At 41.1% G+C, this 27,450-nt stretch overlaps 2 protein-coding genes across 4 annotated transcripts; both read right to left on the bottom strand.

Moving 5' to 3' along the window:
* FBXO5 (F-box protein 5) lies at positions 1–9,383 on the bottom strand. 3 transcript variants are annotated; one of them, XM_068938679.1, is made up of 6 exons: positions 9,242–9,383; positions 7,505–7,611; positions 4,513–5,249; positions 4,210–4,300; positions 2,824–2,985; positions 1–1,108 (listed from the first exon to the last, which is right to left on the bottom strand). In XM_068938679.1, exons 1-6 carry the CDS (start codon positions 9,255–9,257, stop codon positions 857–859), a joined length of 1,365 nt encoding a protein of 454 aa, XP_068794780.1. In that variant the 5' UTR covers positions 9,258–9,383; the 3' UTR covers positions 1–856. The 3 variants fall into 3 exon arrangements, with proteins under 3 accessions (XP_068794780.1, XP_068794781.1, XP_068794782.1); XM_068938680.1 differs by lacking the exons at positions 7,505–7,611; positions 9,242–9,383 and adding an exon at positions 7,146–7,241; XM_068938681.1 differs by lacking the exons at positions 7,505–7,611; positions 9,242–9,383 and adding an exon at positions 6,199–6,516.
* MTRF1L (mitochondrial translation release factor 1 like) lies at positions 8,966–27,450 on the bottom strand. The gene is made up of 7 exons (XM_068938682.1): positions 26,890–27,450; positions 23,814–23,893; positions 22,351–22,534; positions 15,912–16,075; positions 14,865–14,982; positions 10,327–10,463; positions 8,966–9,740 (listed from the first exon to the last, which is right to left on the bottom strand). The coding sequence occupies exons 1-7, from the start codon at positions 27,185–27,187 to the stop codon at positions 9,525–9,527; spliced, it is 1,197 nt and encodes a 398-aa protein (XP_068794783.1). The 5' UTR covers positions 27,188–27,450; the 3' UTR covers positions 8,966–9,524.

Raw genomic sequence — 27,450 nt, 5'->3', positions numbered from 1 at the left:
CTGTTGAAAACAGTAATTTATTTTCACATTTACAATACAAACACATGAAAATATTTAAAGTGGTATTTACAAATATATACAAATAGTTAAAATATGTCTTATAATTCAGAAAAAATAGCAAACCAAAATATTTTTTTTTTTTAGCAATACAGCCAAGATACAGTACTTTTTTCTCCTTTTTTTTTTTTTTAATTGGAAAGGATAGGGTCACAGTGGCTCCTGGATGAGTGAAGAATGAAGGCACAGCAACAAGAGATTCACATAAGGCAAATCAGCAGATGAAATGGTATTTTGAACTTTCACATTTTAAAATTAAGGCAAAGCCTCAAAAAAATAGTAACATCTGGAGTCCTCACAGAATTTTATGTTAAAACAGACCTTACCCACCTCACTTTAAATTTTCACTATAAAAGCTTTAAAAGACTTTTGGAACAACAAGAGCTAATACTTAATTAAAACAAAATTTATGCTTTCCCCTTCTGCTAGTCAAGAATTGCTAATGTTACACATGGAAAGTTGCTTGCCAAAGGTAACTCTTTTTTACTTTGTTCAATATTACTGTGGGCAGTTTTTGAAGACTGCAACACTGCAGATAGAAACTGTCAGGACTATATTTAAAAGGTTATTAGGATCCATATCCAGAGTTTTCTTTTATACTTATTAATTAGTAAAATATTTTTAAATTGCTATTTGTGAAAATTCTCAGGAATTTAGACAAGACCAAACATTACATTAACTTTTTTTGTTTTTTGAATATAGAGTAGCAGGAAGCATTTTCATGTTTGGTTTTCTTCTTAGGTAACTTTATATCTGAAAGAACTTTTATGGCTTATCTGTCAACTTGTGTTAGGATGGATCACAATCGCCGTAGATTCTGTTTGCTTTTCTTAGTCCCAGGAAGCGGCCCTAGCTTAGAGTTTGGTTTCACTGGTTTGCCACTCATGCAGTCACTGGAGCTGTGGTAGCTGCACATGCACTTTGTGCAAAAGTCAAAGCCACAGCTTTCACGGTTGCATACTGCTCTGTGTAGATAGGAGTCATACTTTGCAGGTGAGCCACAGCGATGGCAGACTTTAAGGCTTTCAGTGTTTTTCAAAGTCTTGGCGGCCTGTTGGAAAAGTACAAAGTCATCAGCGAAAGATCAACGGATGCCCCAAACATTCCCTGAAGTTATTTAACTACCACAGAACACATTGTACATTTAATTTCTCTAGAGTAGGAGAAAAGTTATTACAAGTTCAGTGTAATTCTGTTTTTATCAAATTCTGATGGAGATTGAGTAATTAGTCTATAACCACAGATATTTTATACTGGACTAGAGGTAACCCATTTAAAAGTCTTACCGTTTGTACAGTCATAGATGACTAAAACACTGGCTAGCCAGACTAAATATAAAGCAGTAAGAAAAGTAACACAGATCTAACTCCTGAATTCTCCAAACCTCATGCAAGGATGGGAATTTAGTTAGCTGTTTTAATTTAAGATTTTTAAAAATTGTGTCATCAGAAACAATTTTTAAGTATTTCAAATTAATCTATTTTTGACACAAAAATGGATCCATCCAAATTTATTTGGCATTTGAAAATTATAGAGCTGTATATTATATTATACTCAATTGTTAAACACAAAATCTTTTCATAATTTAAATGTGTGCATGGGCATACACACACACATATATATATTTTTATCATGGCAACAAAAATTGAGACTGCTACTTTAGTTTACAGTTGCATTTTCAGATTTGCAATGCTACAAAGTACTGTATATTTGTTCTAGAACAGCTTGATCTTACTTTCCTGCCTGATGGTCTGTCTTGTTTGTTTTAAAAGGTTACTACAAAATGAAAATGTGAGGCCACTTCTAAATTGACTTTGTATCTTTCGTCTAACCAATTTGCAAAGTATGATTTTTGAGCTTGAGTGTAACAACTGCTTTGCTAGTTAGGAACATCCCTTGCTTGTTAACAATGACTTTCAACTGACATTTTAAAAAGTCTTGTAATACCCTTGCAATATAGAGCTGCACCTAGATTTGAAAAAATGTTTAAGAAAAATAACAAGGTGAAGGGAGAGCCACACTTCCAGTGTTTCTAATTCTACAGAGCAGTGCACCTTGATGAAATCAGTTTCTAAACCTAACAACTTCTCTGTGACAGTTGCAACCATAGCACTTTGGTCTATAGCAAAGATTAGAAAATTATAAATTCTTTGAACGACAAAGTCTCCATTTAAAAAATTATGTTATTAACAGTTGTTGACCAAGCAAAAATCTGAATTAAAACTCCAAATCTGGGACACATTTGTAGTTAAAAAAGCCATTTCAATTTCAGAAATTACTTGAAAAAAGCATAACATGAACAAGGGGATATTCATTTCAGTTTTCAAAACTATGTAGTCTTTGGCCTTTTTGAAAATAGAAATTGACCAGTGTTGAAGCAAAATTGACAGCTTGGAGGGAGGATTGTATATCTCAAAAGCACCAAATTCATCATAAGCCCACGGAAATGAAGAGGAAATGACTAAGCTTTTTCAGGTCTGATCCATGACAAAATTTAAGCAAAAAAAAAAAAAATCACTACCTCATTTTGATGATACCTAAGCACTCAGGGGAAAAAAGCTGTGTAACATCCCAGTGTATTACTATTCTCCAGTTAGTTGTTGATAGTTTCTTAAAATTAGCTCAATAAGCAAAATCTGGTAGCCACACATATAAGAATTTTAAGTGCTTCAAGCTGAAGATACTACTTTTAGAAATATCTTTTACAAGCTGATAATGTGCCTGCTAACATGCGAGTAGTTAAAGATGAACGAAAACAGCAGTTACCTCAGAAAACTCCATGAGCCTGCTATGATTCTTAGATGCTTTGGATCTGGTGCCTTTTTTACTCAAGTTTTTTGGTGGGGTGGCTTTCTGAACAGAAGCTAAAGCTGCTCGGTAGAGAACATATTCCCTTGTTGCAGCATGCTCTGATGTTTTACTGCCATCCTAATAAAAAGGAAAACACAAGTAAAATTCAAGAGTCAGATCTTCTAACCATTTATAGAATATGAAATGACTTTTTGTTTAGTATGAGCTAACAATTTATCTTTGATTCCTCCTCTGGCGGTTTCCAGTAATTAAGTGTCATAGCAGGTAGTATGCTACCAATTTTTTCTTAGCTTTCTCAGCTAACTACTATAGTAAACATATAGAAAATAGCCCAGTTTCAGACCACTAGAACAAATCATTTTCTATTATATAATGAACTTTGCTTTCATATTAACACATTGTAATTATTTAGACAGAGCACGCAGTTTAGTCACTGCAGTGTTTTAAAGCGCAAAGCAAAATTTCTAATTCTTTATAGTGAACAGGAATGCTTACAGCTTTTCCTTCTGAGGAGTCAATTCCTCCTCCTCCCCTAATTTTCCAAACGTGCACTTCCAAGTTAAAAAGAATGCACAGTGGTAGAAAGGAATCGAACTTAACAGGATGAATGTTCACATCAGTGGTGTCCAGCTGTTTCACCCCAGACTAGTATCATAAAGCACTATCTAAAGTTGAAGTTAGTGACCATACCCTGTGGCAGATTCTCTGTCTGGTTTCATTGTCTTTCCATCTCAGGAGAGAAACTCTTAGTGTTTTAGAAGAGTCCTGTCGTGATAAGTGTAATGCTAGTGTAGTTGGATCTCCTTTTATTATTTCATATAACAAATATGCTGGGTATTAGGAGTGGCTTATATGCAAAGGCTTTTCAATTTTCTGTAGCTGACATTGCACTTCAGAGACTGCTGCTGGAAAGCACAAACAGAGGATCTGAGTCTCCCTGTTGGCTGGCTAGTTTCTCTCACTCTTTCTCCCTTCTGGATGAGTGGCCATGCTGAAGTTAGCAAGCCATCTGCTGAGATGGCCCATGGCTTACCCAAGAATCAGTGCTGGAACTGATACTCTTTTTCCTTTGTCATACAGGACATGCGCAAGCCCCTAAGAACATCATCTTGGGTAACCTTCTCAGTCACTCATCTTTGGACTCCAAAAACAGTCAAGGCACTAAAGATGAAGTGATTAGCAATAATTGAGCTTGGGCATCCTAACTGGACAAATTCAAACACTCCAATGAAACTGTTTCCAACCAAAGATCTCTCGTGATCGCTTAAGGCTACAAGTAATCCTGAAATAACAGACACCACCAACTTAGGCTTAACATATCCAGCAAGTGCAGAAACTTACAGAAATGTTTTTCACAGCTTTACTATATGTTTGGAAAGCCCATTTATCTTCATGTAGAATCTTCTTCCATGTTGTGCTAACTTTGGCAACACTGTAACGAAAATACAGACATGTCAGTTACCTTCTAAGAGAGGGGGAAAACGTATTATTCAACAGCAGGAACAATTGTGCAGTTAGGTGATAACTTAATAATTTACTAACCATTGAGCAAATGTTTCAAGCCTCATGCCTAAAATATTCTTAAGCCATCCGATTAGGTTGTTTGCTTTTCCAGTAAAATACCTGGAAGATCAATATACTTACTTTATTAAATCCATCTCATCAAGATGCTTTAAGATGTTTGCTAATATATGCTTCAGGTTCTTTTGGAAGAGTTCGGCAAGAACGTCTATTCTGTCTAACCCCATTTTCTTTCCAATTAGGTTATGAAGTTCAAACTTTCCCCTAAAAACAATCCTGTCTATTGAAGTCCAAGACTTGAGATTTCTTTTACCACTTTTTTTCAAAGTTGAGCAAATCATTTCTTCATAATGGATTACTGGCAACAAAGTCTTCTTTGAAAACGGTACTTGGTTTTGGTTCTTCATGAGACAATGCTTTGGTGTGGCACAGAGATTTCCAGCCAAGGGTATACTATCCTCATGTTCTACTGAATCACTGTATTGATTGCTTAACATAGAGGAGTAACCACTGTCATCATTAAATTTACTATTTTCCAGGGCCTCCATTTCATAGACACCTTCATCAAGTCTCTGGGTTACTTGTTTGTTTTCTTTGTTATGTACAGGCCTTCCTTCATCTTCAAGATCTAGATTTCTGGGGACTGCATGGTATGATTCACTAAGGAATACTTTCTGATGCTCTTCAGCACAGTCTTTACAAAACCTTTCCTCATAACTTGAGGGGCAGGATTCTTCCAGTCTTATTTTTTCCACGGCAGACTTTGACGACATGACTCCAGTGTGAAGAGAGGTATAATTAAAATCACATTTCATTTTGAAAGAATGATCAAGGTTTGCTTTCGTTATTTTGCTTGTATCCTGCAACAACAACAGCAGCAGCATTAATACAAGGCTACATAAACAATCCTTTTTTTTTTTTCTTTTAAAGAAATGATTGTGTCTTCCTTCTGCAAGCATGAATTTTAACTGACCCTCTAGCGCCTAAAACATAGACAACTAAGAATTTAAGAATTTGAGTAGCCACACACTAAATCTACGTGAGATCCTCTCAAAATAAGAGGCTTATGCCGCATATATTTGGGCTGAGAAAACTGACAGAGATCGTTTACATTGTCTCCATTCCTCCAAATATAGATTACTTTTAGATACACCATTGACTTTACTTCTTGCCCTAAACGCAAGCAGTACACTCAGGATATTCTGAGTCCCTGCAAGGGACATTGGTGAAAGCCGTTTCTGTGGCCCAGAGTGCCCAGGCAGGTCATATTGGGATGGCCAGGCCAGAGCCACCAGAAGGGCTTGCATCCAAGGCCAGAGGCAATGCTACTGATATAGCCAGATATCTTGCAATGGCAGGGGAGGGGGGGGTGGTGCACGGAAATTGTATGCATGCTCACTTGTACATGTAAATTACAAGGGAAGGCAGAGACCATTAAACAATGATTTAAGATGAAATATAGTAACACAAGCATGTTAAATGGGTGGAAGAAAAGGACGCTGGCATTGATAGATATGGGGAAACAGTTCTTCTTAATCCATTTCTTTCCCCTCCCGCCAAGTGTGAGGCTTTCCATATGAACGCTTGTGGGGGGATGGGGAAGGGCTGAAGGGGAAGAGGAAGCCATCTCTGTTGCGTTAAATTAAAGGAAAAATAATTTTCAGCATGCCTTTGTGATCTGAATGCAAAATAGGCTTCCACATTTGAGCAAGTATTTTAGGGAATTTAAGTAATCTCAATAGTCTTGGAAAAACCAAAACAGAAACAGAGGCATTTCAAGAACGCTCCAGAGAAAAAGTCCCTTCTTACCGATATCGGATAGAATAATGGAGCAAACACGTTTGGCTTTTTGTGCACTGCGGGTAAGGCACAGGGGAGAGATGTAACCCCTTCCAAAGCCACCTCCTTCTCCCCTTTCCCTCCTAGCACTTGGGAGCAGGGGACCTACTGGGCTGAATCTGGTTAGAATTAGAAATTAATCCCCCACCCCTACCCCTGTTTTTGAGGTACCGCAGTTAAAGCAGAAGCCTCAGCTCCCCTTTAACGAAATTTACTGAGTTCCCGGGGCTTTGCGCTGTCAGGCTGCTCCCGCCCGCGCTCAAGATGGCCCGGGTCCGAGGCAGGTAGAGCAGCTTTGGGGGCCCTGCCAGCCCCCGGGGCCGCCAGGAACCGCTCCCCGCGCCTACGGGCTCTCCGCTTTCCCTCGCCTTTGAGGCTTTCCCCCCAAAATGGTGGCCGCGGGGCGGGCAGGACCGCGCCGGGGGGATGCCGCCCTCCTGGCGGCGTGGCCCGGGGCGCGGGCGGGAGACAGCGCTGCGCGCCGCCGCCTCGGCCGCCGCCCGCCGGCGCCATCGGCGCCCCCCGGCCCCGGGGCGGGGGGCTGGCGGCGGGGCGCCCCCCACACGGCTCCGACAGCGCGGGCTAGGCGCTCCCCGCCGGCGCCCATGCGCCGCGGACGCGTCCCGCCGGCGGGATCGCTGCCAGCCGGGCTGCGGGGAGCGGCGGCCGCCCTCCCGCCGCCTCCCTCCCCTTCGCTCCCCCCCCCCCAACCGCTCGTCTCCCCGCACGGCGCCGCCGAAGCCCCCCGGTAGCTCCAGCCCCCAACGACCCCTTCCGTGGGGGTCCCGCGCGCCGCGCAGCCCTGCGCGCCCCCGCTGCGACCGGACAGCCTGCAGCTGACTGGCCGGTCCGCCGGCCCCCACTTGGCTTGCCTTGGCTTGGCTTGCCTTGGCTTGGCCCGGCCCGGCCGCTCTCACCTGCATGGCTGCAGCCGCCGCGGCCCGCGGGCAGTGAGTGCGCGGCCGCCCTTGCCGGGTACTTTTAAAAACTTTGAATTTGGTATCCAAAATCGCGGCGGCCAATAGGGCCCCGCCGGCCGGGGCGGCGCGGCCAATGGGAGGCGGGCAGGAGGCGGGGGCCAATCCGCGGCGCCGCGGGCGGAGCCGGCGCCGCTCACGTTTTCCCTCTTCGGCCGAGGAGCGCGGCGAGTGGCCGCGGCGGTGGCGCGCGCGCGCTCCGCTCCAGGGGGCGGAGCGCGGGAGAGCGGGGGAGGGGGAAGGCGGGGCCGCTCCCGCCCCGCGCTGTCAGCGGCAGCCCGCGGCAGCCCCGCACTTACCCTTGCGCCGGCTGCCCCGGCGTGGCGAGTCGCCCCCGGCGGCGGCAGCCCCGTGCCGCGCGGGCGAGCCGTGTGCTGGCGTCCTCCCCGCAGCAGCGCGGCCGCTACTGTAAAAGAAAAGAAGAAACCCCATTGCCCCCGTTGTCGTGGCCCCGGCGCTGCCCGTTTTGCAAACACCTCACCCCCGCCCCCACCGCGTCCCTAGGACAGGCCCCAGAGCTCCTCGGAACAAAGTGTGCGATGGTATTTATTCCTGTAACTGCATCTTGCCTGCAAAGTGCTCAGTGTCGGTGGAGAAACAGTTCACAAAGAACGCTGGTTTAATGGTGGAAAGTGGTAATAGCGCAAAAGAAACCTCTAAATTCACGCTGAAAGTATGTATGATCTGCCAGGCAGCTATTGGCAAGCAGTGCTTACTTCTGATCCACTCCTGCACTGCCTTCTCCCATCTCTGTACATGATCAATCTCTTGCTGAGTTTATCTAAAAGAATGAATTAATTCTGCATTACTGGTGTTAAGATGTGCACTGAAACACTGCCTGATACTTACATTTATTTTCAGATTGATATGTTTGGGATAGACACATAATTTTTTGCACACAATGTGAATACAACCAAGGGAAGAATTTAAGTGTGGTGGTGGATCACACATCTGGATTCCTCTCCGTGGCTGGAAGGCAGTTCTGCTAACGCTTGGAAGAAATATATTTCTTTTTAAGTATCATCAACATTAATTCTTGGCAGATCAAGGAGACAGTCCTTCTGGAAGCTAAGCAACCTGAAGTGGAGGAATCCCACCACACCTGAAAATACAATCTTCTAACAATTCAAGAAGGCTGTGTTACTTGTGAAGGCACAGCTTTGTGAGAAAACAAATCTTTCACTAAAATGAATACAGAGCAAAAAAGAGACTTCAAGTCTTTAAGGAGTAAAGCTTGCCAGGAAGGTACTGTTAAGTGTAAGGCCAAAGGGCTGGATTCACAGGACAACTTAAGGTAAAGAAGTCCACCTTGTACAACCCTGCCAGATGACAGTTTTGGGATACCTCTGTCAGCCTTCTGCCAGAATCATGTCAAAGTGTCTGGCTTTTCTGACACTGATCCAACGGTAGCCACTTGCAAGGCAACGAACCATCTAGTGTTGTTTAAGGGACAAACAAGAACACGGAGGCTGTGAGCCAGGCAGAAGCCAGCCAGCAAGCCCATCAGTGGAACCACAGGCAATGTCTAGGGTGACAAAGACTCTATTATATTCTGTGCAGTAGTTGTGCGGTTATGTACATATAAAAGCCAAATGGAGACTGCAAAAATATCAGCCTTCAAGACAGCCAAACAATATCGTAATGTTTCTTTTCACTTTTGACTCAAAAACAGAAATATTATTTTCCAAAGTAATCGCATAACTTGTCCCTTGGCTTTGACAGCTTTTGCTGGAAAAGGGGATATTCCTATGGAATTCTTCTTTGTGTTTATTAATAAGTGCCAAAAGCCCATTGAAACATGAAGGAGATGCACTTTGAAGAACTCCCTCTCCCACGCCATGCGTAAGTGATACTAACAAATCTGCTTTGTGAAATCTCTGCATCAGTAACAGATTCACTCATTTATTATGTTCTTTCAATGATTCTAACAAAACAGCATTTTTTTGTTAATCAGGTAAGCTGTTTGCTACTGATGTCTAAACTACTGCTTGAGTGAAACCTGGGACTAGCAATAGCTCTTTTTTTTTTCTGCCTACCTTTTGAGAGTGGCATACCAGTATCTTCTCCGTGGAGCAAGTAAAAACTGCAGGTACTTCTGGACCAGTCACATTTACTTTTTAAGTGTACTACTGCAGCAATAATGTCTCATATAGTCTTCTACTCAGCAAGAAAGAAAACTGTGTATCAGTTATGAAGAAACAAGTCATGTTGTCTTTCATGATCTGAAAAGCAGTTCCATTTTCTGGATAGAGCTCCAATAAGTTCTCTGCAAGACAAGTGCCAGTATCTCTTGTAATCTGGTCTGACAAACGGCAAGGTTCAGGATGGATTTATTTTTTCACTTTCTGAAATAATTTCCATTAAAGATTCATAATCAGCATATTCCCTCAGGGATTGTATCATTTCATCTAGCATGTCTTCCCCTAACATGAAACATTCAATATGATGCATTGATCTGCTTATCCTGTGGTCAGTAATTCGGTCCTGTGGAAAGTTGTATGTTCTGACCTTCTCCGATCTTCCTTTAGTTCCAATCTATCAAAGAAGAAGAAGTAGGATATGATCACAGTCTTTTTATACAAAGGATTAAATACAGATTAAGAACCTGAACCCAAATTTTCGTATGTTCTGACCTTCTCCGATCTTCCTTTAGTTCCAATCTATCAAAGAAGTAGTAGTATACGATCACAGTCTTTTTATACAAAGGATTAAATACAGATTAAGAATCTGAACCCAAATTTTTCTTTTTCTTCCACAAATATAGAAAATTTGTTAATTATTTAGTACTAAGTATTTAGTAGTAAGACCAGCTCACTAGTTACAGTAATTCTTCTTAAGTATAAGAAGAACAATTAAAAAAGTAAAAGAACAATTTTACTACATCTTTCTCTAATACTGTTCTGGTTATTCATGCTCTAATCCAGTTTGTTTCACTAGGCCTCTGGAATTTATATTCTGCGGAACTATACTGCTGACCTAGAATGTAATTTGTGTTTCTTTGTCTCATTTAAGTTCTTTTCAGACTACTGTTCTCCACTACAGTTCCATTTCCTATTCCCAGTTCAACACAGGACTTACCCTTCACACATACAGCATTATGTCTTTGCAAAGTGAAACTTACCTGAATCTTTCGGACGCTGTTTCGCTTTTTAGTTTCTTCTTCCATTTTGAGATTGTATAGTTTAGCACAAAGCATTTGCATAGCCTTCTCTTTGTTTCTTATTTGAGATCTTTCTTGTTGACATTCAGACACAATCCCTGCCAAAAATAACAGTAGATTTAACACTTAACAGTAACATATACAAAAAGGTTTTCACAATTTCTGCAAGATTTTTATTATGTTAAAGTTTAAAATAAACAGCTTTTTTCTTCAACATATATTTTGGGGACCGGGAATGTAAAAGTCTCAGCTTATTAATATCTAATGATAGAGCTTGGGGGATAGGTGAGAGTTGAGTTGTACAGGTCCTGTAAACCATAAGACAAGAAACTTAATTAGATATGTTGGCAAATAGGTAAACAATGAAATAAAAGATACATGAAGATAGCTTCAACGTCAGTAATTTTCAGTCACGATTCAAGGAAAATTAAGAGTTAAGGAGCAATAGTATACACTAGATAATGAGTATACGGAATATGGTAAGACGATACAAAAATAGGTAATATGTTCTTCAAAAAAGGTGCGCTTTCTCCCTGCCAAAACCTACAACTCAAGTTAAGGTAAGAAGTAAATAGCCTAAGAAAACAGTACGGAGAAGAAATACAGCAAAAAGATAGCACAAGGTAAGTTGCTATTTGGATTTATTGTGAGTACCTCTGATAAGTTTACAGCATATTTATGTAAGCTTACATAATATTACTTTATGAAATAGTTTTTTCAGACAAGTTTTTTGTAATAATGAAGGCCTGTGTACAAAGTTAAAAGCAGAGAAATAGAAGAAGTCAAAGAACATTTGTATAGGAACAGAGACGAAGAGGAATGAAGATGGAAAAGGAAAATGTGAAGAGATAAGGTTCGATGTAAAAAGCCCTCTGAATCATTCCTAATGCATAAACACAAAATTTTTGCAATACAGTTTAGGATTACTATAACAAACACTAATAACTACCTTCAGCAAAAAATAAGATCATTTGGGGTTTTTTTTTTTTCCAAACATGCAGAAAGTCCAAAACTTTTGGAATGTACAGTTCTTCTGTGTCATCATATTTTAAACAGAATTCTATCAATTCTACTGCTTACTTTCTACTTTACTGAGGTGATGCAACAAGTGTAGAATAGATTATTGTCTTCTATAAATATGAAAAAATGGGTGGCAAAAATATGCATATGTGGAGATAACGAGGACTCAGTATTACCTTGAGGTTGTAAAGCCTGACTATTGCTTGTGGTAGAGAACAGGAAGAGTTAAAAAAACAATGAAAATCAAGGCAGCTGTTGTAGGTTGCTCAAAAGGAAGTAAAAAGCTTAGAAATGGCAATAAAAAAGATATGACAGCTCAAATCAGGTAACATTTGAGGGTGTATCTTATACCTCCTACGTTTCCTAACCTGAACCCTGGGAATGGACCTCCTAATTATGTCTGTGATCTGTGGGAAAGGAGCCAGAAGATTAATGTAAGTTAGTATCCCAAACAGACCCCAGGATAGACAGTACTTAAAGAAAAACATTTTAAGATGGAAATAGAGCAATCTCTCTGATAGAAACTAATCAAAAGAAGGCAGGTCATCAGGTCCTGACCTACTCTGTTTTTTCAGTTCCCTTTCCATTATTTAAAAGCTTAAATACAACTTTTTCATATAAATTCTTTGGATGGTTTTAGAGTGTAATCCTAAATGGCAAAATGAATGGCTTTCCTACTGAAGTAGGTAGTAGTCACAGTTACAAATAAAGGGTGAGCACAAGACACTGCCATTAGAATACTATGAACACTTTTTGCATGCATGAAAATTTTCTGTTCTGCCATCATCCAGGTTTAAAAATAAAATAGTTGTTGCAAAAGAAATAGCTGTTTTCTAGCTCCAGATACTGAGTACTGCAAATGTCCACTTTTTAGCTATTTTAGCTGTTTTATCTGTAGCAATAATTACTTTTGTGATTTTGGTTGATAATGAATGAGCTCCTCCAGGCTCAAGACCGGTGCATCCCTCTGAGGAAGAAGTCCAGCAAAGCGGGCAGGAGACCTGCATGGATGAGCAAGGAACTCCTGGCAAAACTCCAGCAGAAGAAGGAAGTGTACAGAATGTGGAAAAGGGGACAGGCCACTTGGGAGGAATACAGGGACGTTGTCAGAGTGTGCAGGGATGCAACAAGGAAGGCTAAGGCCCAGTTGGAATTAAATCTGGCAAGGGATGTCAAGGACAACAAGAAGGGCTTCTTCAAATACATCAACAGCAAAAGGAAGACGAGGGAAAATGTGGGCCCGCTGCTGAATGGGGCGGGTGCCCTGGTAACAAAGGATATAGAGAAGGCAGAGTTATTGAATGCTGCCTTTGCTTCAGTCTTCACTGCTGAGGCCAGTCCTCAGGAATTCCAGACCCTGGGGACAAGAGAGGAAGGCTGGAGAAAGGAAGACTCTCCCTTGGTCGAGGAGGATCGGGTTAGAGATCTTTTGTCCAAACTTGACATCCATAAATCCATGGGCCCCGATGGGATGCACCCACGAGTGCTGAGGGAGCTGGCGGATGTTATCGCTAGGCCACTCTCCATCATCTTGGAAAGGTCCTGGAGATCAGGAGAGGTGCCTGAGGCCTGGAAGAAAGCCAATGTCACCCCAGTCTTCCAAAAGGGCAAGAAGGAGGAGCCAGGAAACTACAGGCCTGTCAGCCTCACCTCCATCCCGGGAAAGCTGGTGGAACAGCTCCTCCTGGAGGCCATCTCTAAGCGTGTGGAGGACAAGAAGGTGATCAGGAGTAGTCAGCATGGATTCACCAAAGGGAAGTCATGCTTGACCAATCTGACAGCCTTCTCTGATGGAATGACTGGCTGGGTAGATGAGAGGAGAGCAGTGGATGTTGTCTCCCTGGACTTCCGCAAGGCTTTTGAAACTGTCTCCCATCACAGCCTCATAAGTAAACTCCGGAAGTGTGGGTTAGATGAGTGGACGGTGAGGTGGCTTGAGAACTGGCTGGATGGCCGAGCTCAGAGGGTTGTGGTGAATGGCGCAGAGTCAAGTTGGAGGCCTGTGGCTAGCGGTGTCCCCCAGGGCTCAGTCCTGGGTCCAGTCTTGTTCAATGTATTCATCAATGACCTGGAGGAAGGGACAGAGTGCACCCTCAGCAAGTTTGCTGATGATACTAAACTGGGGGGAGTGGCTGACACACCAGAAGACTGTGCTGCCATCCAGAGGGACCTGGACAGGCTGGAGAGTTGGGCGGAGAGGAACCTCCTGAAGTTCAACAAAGGCAAGTGCAGGGTCCTACACCTGGGGAGCAATAACCCCATGCACCACGACAGGCTGGGAGTTGACCTGTTGGAAAGTAGCTCTGCAGAGAAGGACCTGGGAGTGCTGGTGGACAACAAGTTAAACATGAGCCAGCAGTGTGCCCTTGTGGCCAAGAAGGCCAATGGGATCCTGAGCTGCATTAGGCAGAGTGTTGCCAGCAGGTCGAGGGAGGTGATCCTCCCCTTCTACTCAGCCCTGGGGAGGCCTCACCTGGGAGTCCTGTGTCCAGTTCTGGGCTCCCCAGTACAAGAGAGACATGGCACTCCTGGAGAGTCCAGCAGAGGGCTACCAAGATGATGAGGGGGCTGGAGCACCTCTCCTATGAAGAAAGACTGCAGGAGCTGGGCCTGTTCAGCCTGGAGAAGAGAAGATTGAGAGGCGATCTCATAAACGTGTACAAGTATCTGAAGGGAGAGTGTCAAGAGGATGAGGCCAGCCTCTTCTCCGTGGTGCCCAGCAACAGGACAAGAGGCAATGGGCAGAAACTGAAACACAGGAAGTTCCACCTAAACCTGAGGAAAAACTTCTTCACTGTGAGGGTGACTGAACATTGGAACAGGTTGCCCAGAGAGGTAGTGGAGTCTCCTTCGCTGGAGATACTCAGAACCCGTCTGGATGTGATCCTGGGCAATATGCTCTAGAGGTCCCTGCTTGAGCAGGAAGGTTGGACTAGATGATCTCCAGAGGTCCCTTCCAACCTAAACGATTCTGTGATTCTGTGAATAGGACACACCAATACCTTGATAGTCTCACCTGCAGCTAAATACATAGTCTTTTATTTTGTAAAGTATTATAAAGATTAAAAAATGATAAATTGTAAAAGAAACACTTGGGAACTATTTTTCTATACTTGATAGCTGTTCCAGGACTTTTCAGTCTTGATTTCCGACATTCAGTTAATTTAGTTGCGTACTTAAGAAGAAAGAACTAGATAGTTGTTCTCAAATTTTTAGTAGTTTTGTGATGTGGAGATTTAGTCACCATCAACTACATTTATGTAGATTTTAAAGACATTTTCCAAAGGGAACTGCTGGTTCATCAGGCCTCTTACAGTTAGCTTATTTTTGTATGGTAAGTCTTACGAAGAAATTCAGGAAGTCAAAAACATACAAAGATGTTTTTACTTTTTAGATCTCTTGATGATCAAAAAATTGCATTGTAATTACGACAGTAATTTTAAAATGGAGATCATGTACTAAGGAAAAAATTAAGCTACCTGTTGGAATATGAACTATCCGTACAGCACTGTCTGTGGTATTGACATGCTGGCCACCAGCTCCACTAGCTCGCTTAGTGTCTATTCGTAGATCTTTTGGATTAATTTGCAGTCTCATCTGTCGTGGGAGATAAAGCAAAAGAACACGCTTATGTTCTTTCTTTCTACATAGACATCAAATATGCATAGTTGCTTTATTCTATAAAACCCATTCAGGCAAGGTCAAACACTTTTTAGGTTTATGAGTGGTAGCCCCTACCCATTTATAACAAATACAGCAAATCTTCATAACCAGATTGGAATGCAACAGCGTGGAAGCAGGGAAGTCAAAGAATAGTTACGACATAACCATCACTTAGTATCAATCTTCCCCCTCTTCTGAAAGCTCTGCACAGCAGAGCTCACAGCAGAGTTAACCAATATTTGAACTTGACCAGATGGGTTTTAGCTAAAATGGAACATATTACCTTGTCTGGGCTTTGGAAAGGAATTATGTTTTCTGGGAGGAAGGACTGAGTCATCTTAGGGAGCAGAGGAAGAAATAACATATTCAGCAGTTTGTGAAGTTCACATGAGATAAAAATTACAACAAAGCTCTGATTTCCAGTCTTTGTTAACCAAGCAAATATGATAAGAAGATATTATCAGCCATATACTTTGGAAGGGGGAAATGTAGATACTATAAAAATAAGGAAGAGGGGGTGTTAAAAGAAATCTCTATGAGCTCTGTAAACTAATTCAGTCTTTGTCAAAAATCTAAACTTTTCCACAAAACACGCAAGGCAAAGTTACAGTGAATTTTTAAGGTATAGTTAAGTTAATTGCCAGTGACTTTTTTTTTTTTGGAGATTAGGATTTTGAGGAAATCCAGAAGTTCCTTAACTCAATTTCCTAGGGAAAAAAAGAAAATGACTTTAAATTTTAAGATTCAAAAAAACCATTAAGAAAGATTAACAAAACACGGATAGGAAACATTTTGTTCATCAGCAAAACAGCAGGTAAATCATTTCTCATAGTAAATCAGTTATACTAAAATACAAATACTACCTCAGTGGGTTGGGGTAATATTGCAACAGTCATTGTGCTGGTGTGAATGCGTCCCTGTTTTTCTGTCTTTGGCACCCGCTGAACACGATGCACTCCTCCCTCAAATTTCATGTACTTGTAAGCCTCCAGACCTGCTATACTGGCAACTGCATGTCTTAGGCCACCTTAAATTAAAAAAAAAAAAAAAGTTGTAAAGCTGTAAAAAACTGTTGATGCTATGCTATTATAATTCTAGCATGGTATGTAGACATCATTGTCATTCATTTCCTAAACAAAATTAGGAATTCACCATTTAAATGCTTAGAATTATATCCAACAAGAAAACTCTAAACAGAAACATACATACCTGTACAGTTTCTCAAATAAAGGACTATCAAATTCATTTAACAGAGGTAAATTCAACTTATCTATATACATAAGAAGATTGTTTATGAGCCATGAAACTACATATGTACATATACAATCGTTCAACCATAGTAGAACTCTCACTAACACCAGCAGGAAGTCTACATAAAGATCACAGTTTGAAAGCCACCTTCAAAAACTATATCAAATTTGTCTACTGTTATTTCAGAACCTTATCACACTTGGTAACGTTAAGACCTTCCGAAAGTTCAGAACATTCAAAGATTTTAACCTAAGGACGACTATTACCTATACTCTTTGTTCTTTACCATTATCCTCTTTTGTTTTTGCTCTTTCATTTTAGTCTATTGCTCTTTCACAATGAGCAGAACTCCAACTCCTACCCCTCCTACCCATACATTCAGCAAAACACTTGACAGCAATGCACTAGAAGTTAGCATTGAGCTGTCAGAATTGGAACTTGAAAGTAAAACCCAATATAACTGTAGTTTCTTGACAGAAGAGAGTTCGATGCAATCCTAGTTTACAGTATTCTTGCTCTACCTTTTGTGCTAGTGTGCAAACCTCTCTTCATTTGTGCTAGTATAACTGTTTGAGGGATTAAAGAACCGATGAAGCTTAAAAACAACATATTTTTTTGCCTGTTTTGTTTTTTAAGCCAGATCAGTTTCTTGATCCAGTTCTCAGTACAAGGGATGCTCTGCAATGAGAGCAATTGAAGAGGAGACAGAATACCTTGAAAGACTATTGCTGTTGAACTCTTCCAGCATGAAAATACAGCTGAGGAAAACAGCAGGCACATAGTTCTCAGAAATACTGTTTCAGGCTATCTGCAGACTAGGTAAAGCACGACTGCATCGACAACCTTGTACCATGGGGACAAGATAACAGCTTTTTAAAAATGAAAATGAAGACAACACAGAATCTGGAAAAGCCATCCAGAGCATGAGAAAAATCATCAGTCAGGATGCAAGCCAGGCTTTTCATCTCTACTGAGCAGGTTTGTAAGTGTTTTTGTTCTATTTAAACTTAACGCTCTCCATGACTTTCCTAAAACAGATTTCATTTTAGAGTCAAGTTTCTGCAAAATAGCCTTTACTGCTTCTTTCGCTTTCATCTCATTTTTGTTCTCAGGATTTTTAAAATTTTTCTTCTACTTGCACAAATCTGTACCACTTGATTCGAATGCAATGTTCAACATACCTAATGCTTCAGTGATTTCATTTAAAGCCATTGTCTACTATTCTGCAAGATTAATCTATCATATTTAGAATAAATATGGCCATAAAGCAGGTGTTTTAACAAGTAAGAATATCTGCCAATATCTGCAATTTAAATCAGTAAGTTTCATTCTAATGGGTACTGTAAAATCTTTGTACTATTATACAAATACCATTCCAATGAACAAAAGGATTCCTCTTTAAATTGAAAGATTCTTATACAACCTAAAATAATTTATGTAGTTCACTACAATGCTGGTATTGAAACATAATTACTCCTTTACATAAAAAAGCAAGTACTAAAAAAAACATAATACGCAACCTCTGCACACGAGGAAGAAGCTAGGCAATGTCAGAGTAAAAATAATTTCAATGTCCACAATGCTATGGCACTCCTGACAAGTATTAATTGTGTAATAAGCAGTTCATAGCAACAGCTAATGTTCTGTCTTTTCTCCCTCACTTATCCTGGCATTGATATATATATCAGGGGTACAGTCTGTCTTTTGAGCTGCAGCCAAATCTGCGACATGTTCGAGAGAACTTAAGTTTGCAGTGATTATAGTGTGTCTGTAACACTGTGGTGCTTCGCATGAGATGCCCAAGAAACTGGTTTAAAAGAAATATAGTTAGGACATATTGTTTCAGATACACGATTACCAATATATACGGTAAATTCAGCATTAGTATGAAATGCAGTGAAATCCAATGAAATTTACACAAACCTTTTATCAAAACGTCTTCACATGGCAGACGCATCGTAGGCCTGTCAAACATTACTTCTTTAGCTGTTGCCAAGTGTATGTTGATCTCTTTTAATTAAAATGTTCCTCTCTATCCTAAAAAGCTGATGGGCACAGAGCAAGGTGTGTGCTTTTTATGTGGCAGCTTATACTCAGACTGAGACAAAGTCCTACATCTATGGCTCTGCATGCCACTATGGGGCTGGAAGTAGTGGATAAGTAGTGATGTAGGTTTGTGTTTAATGTGCATCTTAAATCTTGAATGTGTTATTTTGTACAAAGGTACTCTTTGGGATAGGACAATAATGTCACTTAAGCGTGGATCCAAACTGATTCTTACTTACAGCTTTGCTTAACAACCACCTTGTTTACACATGCTCATCACGTTCAACTTTTAGTCAAACTCCGGAGATCTCTGAAGTGAGTGAGCTTGACATTTTAATGCAGGACCCATGCTTTTGCTCATGCAGTCCATAAAAAATTGAGTGTGGATGGGACACAACAGCCTAGCATCACCAGCAAATATCCTCAACTCAGTCTTTCCTAAACACAGCAAAGACGCTTTGAACCTGAGGGCTCAGCCTGGAAAACATGTCTTTCAGCGGCAGAGCTTCCCATAGTCCCCTACCTCTCAACTTATTCCCAGCCCCTCAGTTTTTGATAATATGTAGCCATGCAAGTGAATAAGATCAGAAAATACACTGCAGGAGGCATACAGAGGATAGAACTGCCTTTATTTTCCTCTAAATTGATAGCTAGCTTCCTAAATATTCATCTCCTTGCACAGGCAAGCCATCAGCAAGACAAAATAGTTTACAATAAATATGTATCCATTCAGAAACCAACAGTTTCAAAAAGAAAATATGGCAGGATGTTAACGAGGTTAATGTATTACTCCAATTTCCAATTTAAGGTATTAGAAAGAATGCCTCAGAGGGTGTGGGTTCATTGTCCACCTAAGAATGAGCTTTCATCAAAAGGGTAGTCAAACACCACACCCTTTCTCTTGCAATCACAGAACTGCAAGTTGAGTCAGATCTGACTCAGCTTAAAACTGTCCAATAACAATAGATAGATTTCAAGCCAGATCAGCTGAATGACCCAATTAGCATAGTGGTCTCAAAATCGCTAGAGCTGAAAGGAACATAATGCTGGCAACTGGAAGGAAGGTGGCAACTGGTCGTTTAAGCTGACTGTGAAACTATGCTCTGAAGGTGATGAAGTTGTATGTGACAGCTGCATTTATCTGATCTAAAGTTTGCCATCACTGGAAAGGATGGCCTTCGTTTCCTTTCCACATCCCCTTCTTGGGCAGGTGAAATGCACAGGACTCAAGCCTCTTCCCCATAAACCATTTACACTTATCTAACCTTGCTATGCCAATTTAATTTGCTAAAAAGTTAATAGACTTCTACAGGCTTAGTAGCTTGAATTGGCTCAGCTTCTGGTCATGTTTGCCTAGTCATAAATAGGGATAAACACGACTTTCCCTTTCAGCTGCTGTGAACTTCATCTTCTCTCTACCTTCACTTAAGCTGTGCAAACTGTTTACTTAAATGACCTCCTGACTATAAAAAAAAAGTTTATTAGCGATAACAAGTCTACGTAATAAATGACAGTAAATTCAAGTTCACAGAATTTAAGAATGTATTAATTGAATTAACAGCAGCTGCTCTAGATGGAAATTTTGGAATGGTGAAAAACAGCTCTGATTCAAAAGTTCAAAAAGTTGAACTTGGAATAAGTTACCTGCTAAAAAGAAATCTAAAGAAGGTTTTTATTGCATTCTATTATGGGTTTTAAGAATCCAGAAGTGAAATCCATATTAAATTGAAATCAGTAACTCTATCTTAATTATAATCACTGAAAAGTAAGCCCGTTGGCTTGACAAAAGCATATCTGCATAGGTAACAGATAAAGAAAGGAGCCTCCCTTTTCTGAAGTGTGAATATAGAGAGCAAATCAAACCTGTACTTACATTTTCAAGTTCTGAATTTGTGATACTCTACTCTACCGCCCCATACAGCCCAATTTTTGAACCTCTTCTCAGTATGTAACAATGAATCAAAAACTTTACTTGATGTCAAGAAAGGTCTTAAGGCTCAAGACTGAAAGATCCTCACTAGAAGTGGACAAGTAGCTCAATGAGAAGAGAAGATTTGTTAGCAGAGTTGTGGATATTTTTTTTTTGTGAATTTCTACAGGGTAGGAATAGAAAAGATTCAAAATATTTGAGAGTACCATTAAGTCCAAAATATGGCATAAGCAAATAGATGATGTGTTAGATGTTTCTTATTTCTCAAAGTTTGCTAAAATCTCTCTGCATTTATATTAATACTGTTGATTGAAAAGACATTTCAGTTTTTCTAAAAGATTACACATACTAACAACTTAGCTTTTTCCATTTCACCTTTGACAAAGTTTCACATGCAAATTGTTTCCCTCATTTTTTTGCAATTAAAAATAAGTAGTTTTTTGAATGATTACTTCTCACATTACCAATTAGGTGAATTCAGATTACATTTCATTGACACCTATTCATTAGAAGTATTAAGAATCAAAGCATAAGCTTTAAGTAAAACTAAAAACGAACTACCTATCAGTATAAAAAAGGAAAAAAAAAAAAAAAGATGCTGATGAAAGTACAAATGTGGTTAAAGTTTCCTAACCAGTCTGAGACAGGAGTAGTAAACTGGACAAGTGCTCCTTTACTTATCCATACCTATTATAATACATGTACTCCTCCACAGGAAAATGTAGGTTAGCAAAATGCACCAGCTTTACTAATGACAGCATGGATATCAGTAAGCATGCAGATATGTTAACACACTCAGACTCAGCAAATCTAGCCTGGCCAGATTCAGCCATCTACCATGGCTGAATATTCAATTTGTCAGTCAAAACCTGAAATCCCTGTCACCTCATGTTCACTGCCATGACTTGGATTGAAGTTTCACAGCTGGCTTTAACTCAAAGACTCTTGCTGCTGGAAGAAGAGGTCCTGGTTTTCTCACTGTCACCCGTACCAGCCACACATTTCTGCCTTCACTGCCCTCCATGAGCATTTCTCTTCTCCTCTTGTGCTGGATCACCTGAAAACTAATCACGTTTGTGTGTGCTGTTTTCCAGTCAGATCAACGTGGTGACTGAATCTCTGCATAGCCACACAATCACAAGTGCCAACGGAAAGGAGTCAGAGGAACGCAGGGACAGGACAGCAGCCTCATCTCTGTGAGACAACCTTGCAGGCTAGCTTGATTAAGCTAGAATTAATATGTTAACACATGCCATTACTGGACTTTCATTTGTCGTGTAAACCTACCAAACCTCATCTTTGTAAAGACAGAGTTTCATGAGATGCAGTAAGCTAACAGCTCATGATCATGAAAAGACACTTTTTTTTTAACCTCCTTGCATCCAGCCACATGTTGCTGCTTATCTTATGCTAGATCTAGTGCTTATGAGAGCTGACTTACCTCATTAACCAAGCAAAAAACTATCCCAGACAAAAAAGCATAATCTTTACCATTCTAAGTGAAAGGACATCAGAACAGACAAAACAAAAAATGGTAGGACTTTTCAGATAGGTGCAGAGGAAGTAAGGAAGAGGGAAGAAAGGAAAAAAACTACTTCTACACTGAGAATACTTTCAATTATACAGTTTTTCTCTCTCTGCCAAGGAACCCATAACAATGAACAGACATTCAGCCTGCCACCAAACTGATCCACAAGCACCAGAAACGTCAAGTAACTAAATAGAATAACATATCCAAACACAATAAAAATGAGTATCTAACCTGTATTTGTAAAAAAAATAAAGCTGAAACATATTTGCCTCACTTTCTGAACTTCCTCATTCCAAACAATTAGTTTCATTTCTACTTTTCTGAAGCTACTGGAAAACAAATTTTATTTTTTTGTACTTTAGTATTTAGCACTATTTTTCAAATGAAATTTCATTCTCAAATACAAAAACATTCAAATAATCTCTAATTCTAAAACCAAATTAGTGCAAATCAGTTTCCTGCAGACAGGAAACTCAAGTGTCCTGAGTAAAATGTTTCAACTGAAATTAAAAAGTCACAAATATTAAGTATTTTCATTACTGACCTATTTCACTGGGAAAGTATTCTAGTATTTCAAAACTCCACTTTCTATAGGCAGCATATCGTTGATACATATCAAATATCTCTGAGGTGAATAACATCGCTTCCTGTCCTCCAACTCCAGCAGTTACTTCCATGACAAGATCACTGTTGTCTGTTTCTTCTGAAGGAATCAAAAGCAATACTATCTGTGAATACAAAAATATCCATCTAAGATTTCACTCTGACACCACAACCCACCATTGAGATGAAAAGCCATGTAAAGGAAACGTCATGCAAGTCTAAGCATTCTATGTGGCATTCTCCTGCATTAACTCATTGATTCTCCAGAGGACTGGGTTCCCAGTGCTTTCTGATGCCCTTTGCATTAATACACAGTCAGGAAGAGGGAGGTGGGACGCTGTGTCTCTTTGTGGTAACAGAAGTTTTTATTCAAGACGTACAAAACTTTACAGAACTTTTCATTATTCAGGAGCACTGCACCATGTTGTACACCACAGGATGCACACTGATGCTTGCAAAAAAAGTGACTATCTCCCTTTGCATCGTTTCCTTTTAATCTAGTCTCAGCTTAGGAATGAAGATTATATATATATATATTATATATATATATAATACTATTATAAGATTATATATATATATTTTTTTTTTCTTTTCAGGAATATACTCCTTCAACAAGAATTCAGCTATAATTTTCTTTTTACATGAGAGGTGACCTGACATTGATCTGCAGAACTAAAGGATATGCCAGAATATTAGAACCAAAAAAACCTGTATAATAATTTTACAGGCTGCATGTAATTTTGGATGATTTGTAAGTGTTTTCACCCATCTTTCTTTCCCAGCATTAGGCTTAATCTCATTGTACAGACTTCTCTTTCTTCTTTTGGTAAATCTTTATCATGAAAATTTACAGAAATGTTTATAAAATGACTGTTGCACTGTTGCTAAATGAATAAAGGATGCGACAATAGCAGCCTCTACTGCACTAGCAAAATTAGGAAACTGTAACATGTGTTTATGTTAAGAGAATTATTTTGACACAAAATACCATAGATACTATGTAGAGCCTATATAAGCTAGCAGGTCTGAAATAGCTACACAGTTTTAAAAAGTCTTTTTCAAAACCACTAGTGTGTGATACTGCACAAGTTTACTGTTACTAATAGCTAAAAGATGGACATCCACAAACACACACTAAGACAGGACAAACCACAGAACTTACTTATCAAGTTTTATTGATTCAAATAATTTCTGATACAAGTAGACATTCACAGATGGTCTACATATGGTCTGCCTTTTTCATTTTCCTTAGACAATGAACACTGGTTACAGACTACTTTGGGAGGGGGAGGAGAGAGAAGAGGTCTACATGCACAATCACATATCTTATTTTGACGAGAAGACAACTTGGCTTTGCAAATTTAAGAATGGTAAGGAAACAAAGGCTTTTCAAAGGACTCTAACCTGGCGTTTCAGTTCAGCTATCTCTTCTTTACAGGAAATGATTTCCCTTTCTGCAAGCTTCCGCAAATCTTCACTCTCATCTGGAATATTTGAGTATGGTTAATCATCAGACTTAAAATCACCGCCGCTCTCAGAAAACCTTCTGAAAAATAATTGTATGAACAACCTACTCCACTTAACAAATAAAAAATACACTAAATCTTTCAGAAAAAAAGATTAATAATATGATCTGTAAAGATGAACAATATTTGTTAAGAGTGTTTTCTGATGTTGTCCAAGTATCAGACATGGGAATGTCTGAATACAGGTAATTCCTGTTAGACATAAGAAAAAAAAAAAACATTTTTTACTGTGAGGGTGGTCTAACACTGGCATAGGTTGCCCAGAGAGGTTGTGGAGTGTCCATCCTTGGAGATGTTCAAAACCTAACTGGACATGGCACTCACCAACCTCCTGTAGCTGACCCTGTTCTGAGCAGGGGCGTTGGACTAGAGACTATCCAGAGGTCTCTTCTTACCTCAGCCATACTATGAAATTACTTTCTGTTTTCATCTGCGGTAGGAGCATCAAAGATTTAAAAAGCACAGAAGCCCCGCAACTGACACTCCTCATTAAAAGGACTTTTATGCTAGCATCATATGTAAAACCCCAGTAATTTCAAGTATTTTACCTCTGTCAAGTTAAGCCAGAACAGCTGCAAAACTACTAACCATGTGTCATCACTAAAAACAGACTAAAAACAAAGGCATGAAAAGCCTCTTGCATAAAAAGGGGACTGTGATATTTTTAAAGTGTTACTTGACTGATCAACACTAACGCTTTGTAAGTACAGCTGTTTGTCTATGCTACAGTTTTAATATGTTAAACCGTTCCTTTTTTCTGGTCACTTCAGGGCTCTGTTACAGCTTTAAACAAATAAATAAATAAAAAGGCATTCCATATATTGAGGCTGTGGTTCCACATACATCCTTGCGCTACAGCATCAGCTTAAGCAGTCTCCTATCTGCACTGATTCAGCTCACTTTCCCAGAAGAAAAACAAGAAAAACTAACCTCCAAAAGGAGAAAATTGTACAAAGAAAGTGACAGACTGCACAGTCAGCAGCAAGAAGGGAAAAGGAGGGAGCTCAACCTCTCCCATTTGGCACAACAAGCTTCTATACGAGTTCAGCTGAGACTGGCAGTTCAGTGTGAGAGTACACATGAACCTTTTCAGCAGTGTAACTGCAACAAGTCACAAACGCAATTCTAAAGGAAACTTTTTGACTTTATAGACCAGGTTTAATATTGGTGAATAAACCAGTATTTTTATCAAATCAATTCTAGAAAAAGAAAACTGAAAAACACAGTTGTGTGCTAACTGGTTTATCACAAGCATGCTTTACTTAACAGCAGGCTAAGAGCATGCATGGTTGGCTAACTGACTAGCTCTAACGCTTTGAGCATGCAAATCTGGTCATCCGCAACACTACCTAAAATTTTGTAGTAACTAGTGACTGATTAAGGGCTAGTCATTTATATAAGGCCTATAGCAAGAAGGACAAAAATTAAGGAATTATAAGTTGAATATAATCAAATTAGATATCTATGATGCAATTTTTAAGAAATAATCCATTTAACTGCATTGCCTATTTTAAAGTGTAAACATAACATCATCTTTAAAATCAGTTAATATATTAAAAACATTTTAAAGGATAAACTACAGAAGTGCTCAAAGTTACTACTGACCAAGCACTTGCAATCACTTTGCTGAAGCTCTAAATAAAGTTTTGATGGCACTAGCTTCTTCAGCAAGCTCTGAAAGGAGAAAAAAAAACAAACCCCTTTTATTTAGTTAATTAAGGTCAATGATTAGTGGGGTTTTATCCCCCAAGGGAAGCGTTTTTCTTCCTTCAGTTTGAGGTGGGAGACGAGAACAAAAAAAAAAAAAAAAAGAGAGAGAAACAATTTGGTTTCAGATATTGTTTGCCTTCTGCATCAGCTAGAATAACCGACTACAGTTAATACTTTTTTTAACCAATATTTAATGAAGCAATAAGTTTTAAATGATCCAGTGAACATTTAATGATCATGCAAATGTTTACTGATCTGTGCTATTTTACCACACTTCTAGATGCTATCAAAATGCAGCTTGATGTAAAGTAAAAAATATTCACTGTGGACTGGAAGTGTGCTGCTGGAATCACAAGAAGAAGTTAAATCATGGTGAGAATGTAACACAAATGTTTGCTAAATGTTATGCCTTCTAAAATGAAGAAGTACAGGTGTAGTGGTCCTTCTTCATAGTAGCAAGTTAAGAAAAGCTTGCAACCAATAAGACTCCAAAAAAAAAAAATTTGTATCCCAATAGGATTACCCTGATTTTATGCAAAATCAATAGGATCATGCTGCCCCTCCTTCAAATGTCAGTGGTTCCCATCTGTTTCCATAACATTTTTCATGTCTATAGATGAAACTTGCCCACTCACCCTAGCTCACACATATCTTGCCCTCTGCTTATAAGGTTTGTTTGTTTTTTGTGAAGGGAACATAAGCGGTTCCGGTACGGGCACAGGCGACCGGCACGCCAGCTTCAGGCCTCTGCGGGCCACAGACAGGCTGCGCGCAGCAGGGAAAAATAACGGCCGTGCCACCACGCCCTGCGCTCCTGCTTCTCACCTCGCACCGGGGAGAAGCGGCAAAAACGCGCCCTCTAGGGACCTCCGCTGACGGCCGCACACGCACCTATTAAGCTCCCTCTGCTTAACCGCCGTTTCACCTGTAGCGCTCAGCCGCGCACGCGCGGCCACTCAGTTTCCCCCCCCCCCGGCGCAGGCGCAGCGCCGCCGCCGGCCCCCACACAGGTGCGCGGCGCCACGTGGCCGCCTACGCCCCGCCCCCGGGACACTCCTCCAATCACGCCCGGCCTATGCAAATCACCGCCTCCCCGCTCCCTCGTCGCGGCCACCCGCCTCGAGGAGGCTCCGCGCCAGCGCGGGTTCCCCGCCCAACCCTCCCCCCCCCCCCCCCACCACGGTGCGGGGCCGGGCCGGACGGGACCGGAGCGGGGCGGCCGCGGTGGGGCGGGGCCGGCTCACCTTGCCGCGCCAGCTCCTGCGTGTCGCGCAGCTCCTGCTCCTTGTCGCGCAGCCGCTGGATCCGCGCCGCCACCTCCGCCCCGGCCCCGCCCCGCGCCCGCTCCTCCAGGAGGCGGCGTAAGGAGGGGGCGGCGAACAGCTCGTCCAAGCGAGGCCGGGCGCTGAGCGAGCGCCGCGGCTGCGGCCGACATGGCGCTGCTGCGCTGCCTTCCACTGGTGCCGGTCGGTAGCTCCGAGGAGGAAGCGCGGCTGCCCGGCGCCCCCGGGCGGCGCGGAGAGCCCGCGAGAGCAGCCGCATGCCGCGCCTGGGGCAGTAGCCGCAAAGGCGGGCGTCGTCCTGCCTCGCCAGCCTCCGCCACGGCGGAGGGAGCCGAACGCGCTCGGCTCCCTCCCCCGGGTGTCCGGAAGCTGCCGAAGAGGCTCGGCGCTGGTGTCGGCGGCAGCCGGAAGGGATCGGGGCTCCGGCGGCCGCTCCCGGAAACAGACGAAGGGGTTCGGCTGCCCTGCGCCGCTGCCGCGGGAAGGACTGTTGGCGGGCCGAGGCCGGGCGGCACACTCTGA

This window comes from Struthio camelus, chromosome 3, assembly GCF_040807025.1.
Source record: "Struthio camelus isolate bStrCam1 chromosome 3, bStrCam1.hap1, whole genome shotgun sequence".
Taxonomy (NCBI): domain Eukaryota; kingdom Metazoa; phylum Chordata; class Aves; order Struthioniformes; family Struthionidae; genus Struthio; species Struthio camelus.
This window is presented reverse-complemented; position numbering and strand designations above follow the sequence as displayed.